General features: G+C 44.1%; 1 protein-coding gene across 2 annotated transcripts in view; it reads left to right on the top strand.

The window, feature by feature from the left end:
- LOC104546929 (sodium/potassium-transporting ATPase subunit alpha-1) overlaps positions 1–9,459 on the top strand; it is a 21,726-nt gene that overhangs the window by 9,391 nt on the left and 2,876 nt on the right. For both annotated transcript variants that reach the window (XM_010192439.1, XM_010192438.1), the window contains 10 exons: positions 853–962; positions 2,372–2,506; positions 3,062–3,254; positions 3,736–3,911; positions 4,461–4,597; positions 6,386–6,536; positions 7,065–7,233; positions 7,831–7,985; positions 8,369–8,492; positions 9,279–9,424. In XM_010192439.1, the coding sequence (XP_010190741.1) occupies positions 853–962; positions 2,372–2,506; positions 3,062–3,254; positions 3,736–3,911; positions 4,461–4,597; positions 6,386–6,536; positions 7,065–7,233; positions 7,831–7,985; positions 8,369–8,492; positions 9,279–9,424 (1,496 nt within the window). The remainder of the gene's footprint in view (positions 1–852; positions 963–2,371; positions 2,507–3,061; positions 3,255–3,735; positions 3,912–4,460; positions 4,598–6,385; positions 6,537–7,064; positions 7,234–7,830; positions 7,986–8,368; positions 8,493–9,278; positions 9,425–9,459) is intronic.

The raw sequence follows: 9,459 nt of genomic DNA, 5'->3' as shown, positions 1-9,459 counted from the left end.
AGCAGGAAGTTTCTTCTAGATACTGATAACAATCTGAAATCTGGATGTGCTTTACAATTGAGAGAGATACTTACCTCTCCAAAACTGTTCAGTACAGTGAAATTTAGGAGTTTCCTAGCTGTCATCTACCTTGTGAAATGTTGTGCTTGCAACACATTATTAACAAACTTTTTCCAGTGGTGGTGCTGCAGGCTTCACTCAACCACTCCAAAAGTTTGTGTTTGTCAGAACCACTTAGAAAAGCTGCTTTACTCTTCTTGGTCTTTAATACTAGTGCAAAGTAACAAGCTATAAATAGTTATTTGGAAGCACTTGGTTTTGGCCTGGCAACAGTTGGCTTGGCTGAAGTAGAAATAAACCTAGAAGAATTTACTTAATGGAAAGTACGTTAGCTTATCAGTTAACTATCTGTTCCACTCATCTCCCTTGAAGCCAACTTAAAAGCCAGCATGGAAGAAGCAGTATCTTTATTTAAGCATTATTCCTTTGGAAGCTTCTTCACCCAGTTCCTGGGTGATAGATAAAAGTGAGAAAACCTGGAGGTGGAAGCCAGCATCCCTTACTCAAGCCCTCTGAAATCATGTCAGCATTCTTTTGGTGTTGTCAGTATGGCTGCTGCTGCTTGCAGTTGTTCCTGGAATCTTGAAAGCAGGAGTGTTTTCTTCCACTGTTGCTACTTCGCCCTTGGGTCTTAAAATAATCAGCTGCTCATCAAGTACCTGGGAAGGGAGGAGGATTGAAAGAGATGTAGTGTGCTAACAGGTTCTAAGTGCTTCCTATTTCTGAGGTAAAGGCTTCTTGCTCTTAAGCCTGTGGGATTTTGGGCTTAAGGGATTCTTCCTCTGTTTTCAGGTGCTTCCTTTGACAAGAGCTCAGCTACTTGGAGTGCTTTGTCCAGAGTTGCAGGTCTCTGCAACCGTGCTGTGTTTCAGGCCAACCAGGAAAATGTACCAATTCTTAAGGTGAGTTCCTAAAATAAATGTTTATCCTGTTCCCCACTGCCACCCTACCATAATGGTAGTGAGAGTACATCCTGTGGGTCACAGGAACCTGTAAAGTATAGAGGTATCTGCCACTCTTGATCCTTCCTGCTGTCTGGAACACTTAGAGGAGATGTGCTATGGGCAGAGGAGATGGGACTGGGAAGACACGCTTCCCACAGCACACTCTGTGTCATCCACTAGCATCTACAATCTGTTTGGGAAGTCAGATACTTAAAGTAGGGCTAGGAAAGACCAGAAAGTTTTCCTAGGCATTTCTCAATGTCTGGCTTTTCCAAGAATCACTATATCTGGCATTTGTATACTTAAAAGCTATGAACACCCAGTTCTGGGAGCTGGAAGTAGACACCAGAGCCAGTGGAGCAGCAGTCGTGGGAGACTTTGTCTTTAGCCAGCCTGTTCTCACTGGCAAGTCTTGGCTTTTTAAGCTTTTGCTGGTTCTGCACTGGTGCAAAGACTGGTATAACACCAATTCAGATTCCAGCTTCTGAACTGTGACCTAGCCAGGGCTGAAACTAACTGTATGGTACTTATAATCTGTCAAATATTAGTCATGTTGCTTAGTAAACATCTTCCCAAGGGTGTTCAGATGCTGTGGTAATTGAAATTCTGGAACAAACTATTTTTCCGTAGCACTTCTCTGACTATAACTTCAGGTTGTGTTTTTTTAGACTCAAGATAAAGAGCCAGAGTTCTTCCCATCTAAGGAAGGCATGGGACTAGTGAAAAGTCTTTAGGTACCAAAGAGCAGTATAAAAATGCAGAAAAAAAACCTCATTGACAAAGAGACCAGAAGGGCAAGAAATACTTGGTTTAAATTGCACTAAATGGTTTAAAGGACACTCAGACAGGACATGAGCACACACAGATTTCCAGGGCTGAGAACTTCCACCTACAGTCTATACCAGTGCTAACCTTATGGGGAAGGAAGCATGGACAGATTTAAATCTTCTCTGCCAGCGACTTGATAAACTGGCCTGATAGTGCAGTGGGAGAGCACATACAAGTCTTTCTTGTGTGCGTGTCATCAGTCTTCATCTCACATTTGCTGTTCTTTGTGGCAAGTAACTTACACCAGTTCTTCTCCCAGTTTATCTTCCAGCCTTTCTTTCTCTTGACTGCACCTGGCTATCTTGACTTTTTTCTGCCCTTCAAAAGGACTGCTTGACTTCAGCATCAGCTGGGAGGCCTGGCATTCTGAAATGCACTATTTGTCAGTAGTAGATAATAAAATTATTTATTCTTTGCTCTCCTATCATGTTATGTTGAAGCTGAAGCTGGACTGAGATGAATACACTTAAAAAAAAAATCTGATCATCTGTGGTGAGTCTACTGGGGATGTACATTTTCATAGTTGTCTCTTTCTTCAGAGAGCAGTGGCGGGAGATGCCTCTGAGTCTGCACTTCTGAAATGCATTGAACTGTGCTGTGGTTCTGTCAAGGAGATGAGAGAAAGGTATCCCAAAGTGGTGGAAATACCATTTAACTCTACCAACAAGTACCAGGTTAGTGTGTGTCCTCTTGAGGGAGAACTGCTCTTTGAAGCACTTATGTAATTTCCCACACAGTGTGCCTCAAAACTTGTTCTGCCACCAGAATCTTGTCTAGCCATTACTTGCTTGTGACTATACTTGCATTACTTGCTCAAGACTAAATTTAACAAACAGTACTTGGTTACACTGTAAGAGCTTCTGGAGCTGCCATGATGCTAAGGTGTCAGCTGGTGAGAGAAGACCAAACGTTCTTCCTGCCTGTGCAGCAGTAGAGCATGGAGAATGAAAGAATTCAGATGTGAAAATCTGAATGAACTGCTGGGAAATAACATAAACAGGTAGAGCTTGGGTACAAAACAGGCCATTGCAACACCTGTGGTCATATGTTAAAGAATACATAGTAATTCCTTAGTTTGTAAACCTCTTTAAAGTGTGGGGAAAGTAAAATTAGAGCAGAATGTCACAAACAGTACCGATCTACTGTAGTCGCAAAACACTGAGTGATGGTGATTACAAACATGTGCTGTGAAGGTCACGAGTAAAACAGTTTCATTTCTTCTGCCCTAGCTGTCTATCCACAAAAATGCAAATCCATCAGAATCTCGTTACTTGCTGGTGATGAAGGGAGCTCCAGAAAGGATCTTGGATCGCTGCAGCACCATTCTTATTCATGGCAAAGAGCAACCACTGGATGAGGAAATGAAAGATGCTTTTCAGAATGCCTACCTTGAGTTGGGAGGCCTTGGGGAGAGAGTGTTAGGTAAGCAAAAGCAACCTTAATAAATTGGAAAAGATTTGTCCTTCATACTCCTGTGCAGAGTCTTTACAGATTAAGTGGAGGGTTGTACTCTGTTCCTGCAGTGTTGAGTCAAGGTCACTTCAGCAATTCATATAGGAACAGTCCTGTCTTTAGCCTTTAATCTAAAAGGCAGCCTGCGGAGTCTTGTCATGCCTAGCAGCTGGGTTGCTTAGATCAAAATGAAGCAAAGCATTTGGGACCTTCAGTCTCCATAGGACCACATTATATTAGATTTGCTCCACTGCATGTGAACCAAGCTGTGTCTGGGCACCTAGCAACAGCTATTAGTTATCAGAGTATGAGCATGACTTCTGCCTCAATAGCCCTGGCTAAACCTCTGATGCTGCCCTGTTATTCTTGAGTGGTGTCTGCACAAGCAGTAAGCATTTGCACTTTCTGCCTCCTGACCTGTAGAAACAGTAAACATGAGTTTGTGTTGCAGGATTCTGCCACTTGGCTCTGCCTGATGATCAGTTCCCTGAAGGCTTCCAGTTTGATACAGACGAGGTGAACTTTCCTGTAGACAAACTCTGCTTTGTAGGACTGATGTCTATGATTGACCCTCCTCGTGCTGCTGTGCCAGATGCTGTTGGCAAATGCAGAAGCGCTGGGATCAAGGTAATTTTTTCCTGCGTTGAAAATGGCCTTGCTCAGTATCTGTGGATATCAAGGGCTTCCCTCACTCTCTGTGTTGCTGTAATGTGAGTGAATGAAGAGAAGTATTGATCAGGATTTTAGTACTACTTCAGGCTTCAATTCTGAGTTAAATACAAATGATTGCATGTTAATGGACTGAGAAATGAGTTACACTCCAAACTGCTAGAGCACTGGCAGGCACTGAAGGCATGGTGTCCCAAAGCATGGGATCTGGCTCAGGTGTGTTCTGCATGTCCCACAGCACTGACTGAGATTAGAGAGTGAAGCATAGGATGGAAACAGAACTGTATCTGTTGACTTGGGATTAACAATTTTCTTTGTCTTCTATCTACCTCAATCCCTTGCCTACTGATAACAGGTTACTGCCTGTACCTCAGGCTTGCTCTGTGCCAGGGCTTGTTAGAACAACAAAAGCCACGTGGCCTTTTCAGTCTCGAGGGACCCTGCCTCTTGGGCAGTGTTGCTGTGAAGTACAGGCAAGGCTTTCATGGCAGTTTGTTTGCATTTCAGGTTATCATGGTTACTGGAGACCATCCGATCACAGCCAAAGCCATTGCCAAGGGTGTTGGCATCATCTCTGAGGGCAATGAAACAGTAGAAGATATTGCTGCTCGACTCAACATTCCTGTCAGCCAGGTCAACCCTAGGTACTGACTGGTGGGAAAGGCCAGAACTGTTCAAAGAATTAAGCACTTGCCTCTATCCTTGCCTTGGATAATCTCTCAGCTTATCAAAAGCTTGGCCTTTGCTTAGCTTAAGATCTTGTGTCTCTTCAATATATATCATGAGTTATGTGAAGAATACAGAAGGCTGTCATGAATGTGCATGTCTCTTGTAGTTAGGAGTAATCAGTACACAGAAAAACTGGGCAGTTTCTTCCACTCTTTCTCTGCCCTGTAACTGCCTGTCCTGATGGTCCATCTCCAAGTTGGAGGAAAGAGACAGCTGGGGAAAGTCTTTCTAGGGGTAACTTTTAACACCTGAGCTGAGCATTTGTCCTACCTGGTTCACGTTGCTGCACAGACACCATGTACTGGCCAATGCAGGGGGTAGGAAAAAGTATCTAAAATGGTACGGGGGAGGGAGGTGGCTGTTTTGAGCAATGCTGCTAGAGGACCTGAAACCATGTACTCCTGTGATTCCAGGTCTTTAACTCATGGCTAGGTCTAGTTTTGCCCCCAACATACACTTAGTCAAGCTTATTTAGTAAGGTAACTTACAGGTTTATGGGAAAACTCTGGTAAAAAGAAGATGCCTAGGATGTTAGTCGCAATCCAGATAGAATGGGCTACCAAAAGTAGATTTTAACTGTCATACCGTTTAGACAGAAGAGCTGAAACACCATCTATGAATTTGATTACTCAAAGCCCAGTTCTGCCCCCCTTGTGGGTGTGAGAAGACTTGGGCTGGGTAGAGCAATTGACACTAGTTCATAGCTGCAAGCAGAATAAATGTGAAAATGGAATCCCGTCCTCTTAGGGGTTAATGTTTGCCTTCATAGCCTAGTGCAGAACTGAGGCATCCTCAGAAAATGTGCTTTGGCGTAAATGGGCTGTTAGGAGAATGGCTGGGCTGTCTGCACTGCTTAGCTTGACCCAGCCTATGTTTGGGCTGGAGGGTAGCCATGTAGCTTATGAACTGTGAGTAGAGACACCCTGTGGAATGAATTGCTTGGGGAAGACAAGTATTGTGGTTGAATTTTTCTCCTTTTTTTGAGGGTAACTTCACAACCTAGCAATGCACGCACTGGGGAACACTGGTCTGTGTGACTGAGCAGGTCAGCAGCTGGCTGTAAGGGTGGGGAAGGAATTTCCCTGTCTAAACTGGGTGATCTCATGAGCTGCATGGGTAGTCTTCTAGACCTATAAGGGATGGTATGCTGGGTTAGAGAGGTGATATTTTGCTGTAGCATGTAGGGTACCAAACCAGTCTAAATATAACATAGCATGCTTTTGTTGCTGAAGAATGTAAAACAGTCTGAACTGGCATGGCATGAGCTCTCTGTGTGAAAAGCCACGTGTAGATCATCAGTCTGTTGCAAAAAGGATTGCCTGCAGAAGACACACAGCATCTCTTGTGATGTTGGAAATTAATTGCCTGAGCCAGGCATCCCTCCCTTGCACAGAGGCCAAGAGCTGTGGAAACAACTAGTCTTGGCCTTGAGGCATTTTTAAAAAGCCATAGAGAGCTTTAGTCTGCTCATGGGGCTTTTTGTCTGTTGCTTGGTGCTGTCTTCTTTTCTTTGTGTACCCCCTCTACCTTTAAACTTGGGTATCAAACTTTTGTGCAGGGACTGCCTGGGTTAGTATTTATCACAGCAGGAGCTGCTCTTTTTTTAGAGCACTGAAGAGCCATAGCTTTATGGGGCAAATGCAACTAATGAGAAAATCAGTTTAACTTGTGAAGCAAAACATTATGTTGTTTCTTGATTGCAGGGATGCCAAAGCTTGTGTTGTTCATGGCTCAGATTTGAAGGACATGACTAGTGAGCAACTGGATGACATCCTGATGCATCATACAGAAATTGTCTTCGCTAGGACATCTCCTCAGCAGAAGCTTATAATTGTGGAAGGCTGTCAGCGACAGGTAAAGAGAAGGAGTCTAAAGATTTCATACTGGAGAAATTACCAGACATATATGTAAGCTACCAACCAGTGCCGGCTTCTGAAGTGGTGGGGCTTAGTCTTCTCAGTGCCTGTAAGTAAAGAGCCAGACTAGATCTCAGTCTGTCGGCAGCCTTCAGCTGCCATCAGGCCACTCTCAATACGTAAGTATAAGGGTCCTGCAGGAAAACATCTTCAGTTCATACTTAAGCTTTCTTCTGATCCTAAAATATTTGTTAGCAAACTTAATTCCTGAATATTCTGGAGATGCTTGGGAGAGGAGGATTAAACATGTTTATATATTGTCCAACATCTCTTTTGGAGAGAGCAGCAGTTCTCTGATAAGCCTAATCAGAACAGGGAAAGGGGTTAAGGGAGGACAAGAGGAAACTGAGGTCTTTTTACAGCAAAGTGAAATAGTTTTTTATGCTTCATCTCCTGAATGATAAGAAAAATACTTTCTCCCAAAACATATGATGATTTCAGTCTTTCTATCCATCCCTTTAACTAGGGCGCCATTGTAGCAGTCACAGGTGATGGTGTGAATGATTCCCCAGCCCTGAAGAAGGCTGACATTGGTGTTGCCATGGGTATTGCTGGCTCAGATGTCTCCAAGCAGGCAGCTGACATGATTCTGCTGGATGATAACTTTGCCTCAATTGTCACTGGGGTTGAAGAAGGTGAGTTTATAAGTTGTGTGCAGTGATGGTGAAGTGGCACTCTTCAGCAGTGTAACTTGCTGATTCCCTCTGAAATAGAAACATCTGGAGGGCTCTTTATTTGAGCTTGTCACCATGACAAGTATGCTCAAGGATAGTGGCACTTTCCTTCTCCCCTTCCATGGGACCAATGTGACACTTTAGGATGGATAACAGTAGGAAGCAGCTGAGTAACAAAAGCTACTTTGTCCTTTTGCTAACACTGACCCTACAGTCATCTTTACCAGCTGAGTCTGATGCATTTTTCTCCCTGATGGAGCAATCTCTCTCCAACAGGAGTGGAACAGGGGGTACCTTCAGAGGGTCCTGATGATGATCAGAGACAGCAGGGCTTATTCTACTGCTGTGTGCAGTGAATGCTGATTGCTGTGACCATAAATGCTACATAAATGATGCTGTGCATGGAGCACACAGTCTTACCCTTGCATGCAAGAGACGGTATCCATTTCCTGCACTAGCATTTTGCCTTTCACTATTACTACTGAAGCTGTCTATGAGCTACTTGGCTGCCTTCTGCTGACAAGTGAGAGTTATGTTGTTCTCTTGTCCTTGCCCCAGGGCGTCTGATCTTTGATAACCTGAAGAAGTCAATTGCTTACACCTTGACGAGTAACATTCCTGAAATCACGCCGTTCCTGATCTTCATCATTGCGAACATACCCCTTCCACTGGGAACAGTCACCATCCTCTGCATTGACTTGGGCACTGACATGGTGAATGTCTCTTTTTTCTTTTTTTTTTTTTTTCCCCCCCAAGAAAAAGTATGGGTGTTCTTAGGTACTCTAAAGAAATGACAGGCGGAAGGAAAACGCTTAAATACAGTTTTCTCTAGTTTTCTCTAGTGTTCTGATTTAAAATAACTGGCTAAGTGATACTCTCTCAGTCCACACTCCCTGTTTCATGGCTCTCTGGGACTGAATCTTTCAGTATCATGCAAGAACAGATTGGGAATGGGGAGGAGGGTAAGGTCCTTCCTGAATACTAGAGTTAGGGCTTTTGGGCAGTGCTGTTTCTCAAGCTGAAGACATGGTGGAGGGAAGTCTGTATACAGTGGGAAGTTGAAATGGTTCTAACAGCAGTCTTGCCACCTCCAAAGGTCCCTGCTATCTCCTTGGCATATGAGCAAGCAGAGAGTGATATCATGAAGAGGCAGCCTAGAAACCCGAAAACGGACAAGCTGGTAAATGAACGGCTGATCAGCATGGCCTATGGGCAGATTGGTAAGCTGGTCTCTTTTCTCTGGCACAGACTTGAACTTGGTGGTGGCGAGGGTTATACACCACCCTCAGTCAGTGACTGTTCTGCTTATTTTGGTAGAGTAGAGGGTTGGGATGTGTAGGCCGGAACCTCAGGTTGTTAAGAACTTGCCATAATTCTGCCACATGGCACATAGCGGTGGCTTGTGCAGCTTGATCCATTGAATCGCTTTCACAGTAATTTTGTTTAATTGCTTAGCGCTATAAAGGAACTGGCTGACAACCAGCACTCCTCTGGTTCAGACTTGTTTAGCAAGAACATAGATCCCATTGTTAGTTTAATTAGAAGTAAAGGATTCTCTCCGGCATATCCCTAAACACACATTATTAGGAGCCTTGATTAAAGGCAGCTACAGAGATGTGCCCAGTTCACAGGATGAGAGCTCATGCTTAATTGCAGCAAGGGAACCTTGGGAACCTTCTTGACTGTATTTTGCAAGGGTTGGGGGTGGGCAAGGCTTAATGAGAATACAAAGGGAGTTTTATCTTGTGTCCTTGAGGACTATGCCATCTCAGCACAGGGCAGAACAGAAGTAACTCTGTACAAAACTGGGAGCAGAAGTTGCTCAGCAAAAGGGTTGCAGCTGAGTTTGATGTTAGTGTGAACTGTTTCTATAGCTGTTGCCTGGGACACTGAGCCCCACAAGGAGTACATTTTTAGGTGGTTTGGGTCTCCTGTGAACTGCTTTCTGTTGTAATTGCACCGCACAGTATCTTCACCAGTTTTATCACCCTTTCTTATCTGTTTAGGTATGATCCAGGCCCTTGGAGGTTTCTTCACCTATTTTGTTATCATGGCTGAGAATGGGTTCTGGCCCTCTGGCTTGGTAGGGCTTAGAGTTCAGTGGGATGACCGATGGGTTAACGATGTGGAAGACAGCTATGGGCAGCAATGGGTAAGTTTTGAGGCACAGCTTTGAGGCCGCCACCC

This window comes from Mesitornis unicolor, unplaced genomic scaffold (assembly GCF_000695765.1).
Source record: "Mesitornis unicolor isolate BGI_N332 unplaced genomic scaffold, ASM69576v1 scaffold23349, whole genome shotgun sequence".
Lineage (NCBI taxonomy): Eukaryota > Metazoa > Chordata > Aves > Mesitornithiformes > Mesitornithidae > Mesitornis > Mesitornis unicolor.
Note: the sequence above shows the minus strand (reverse complement) of the source record. Positions and strands in the feature narration are given on the sequence as shown.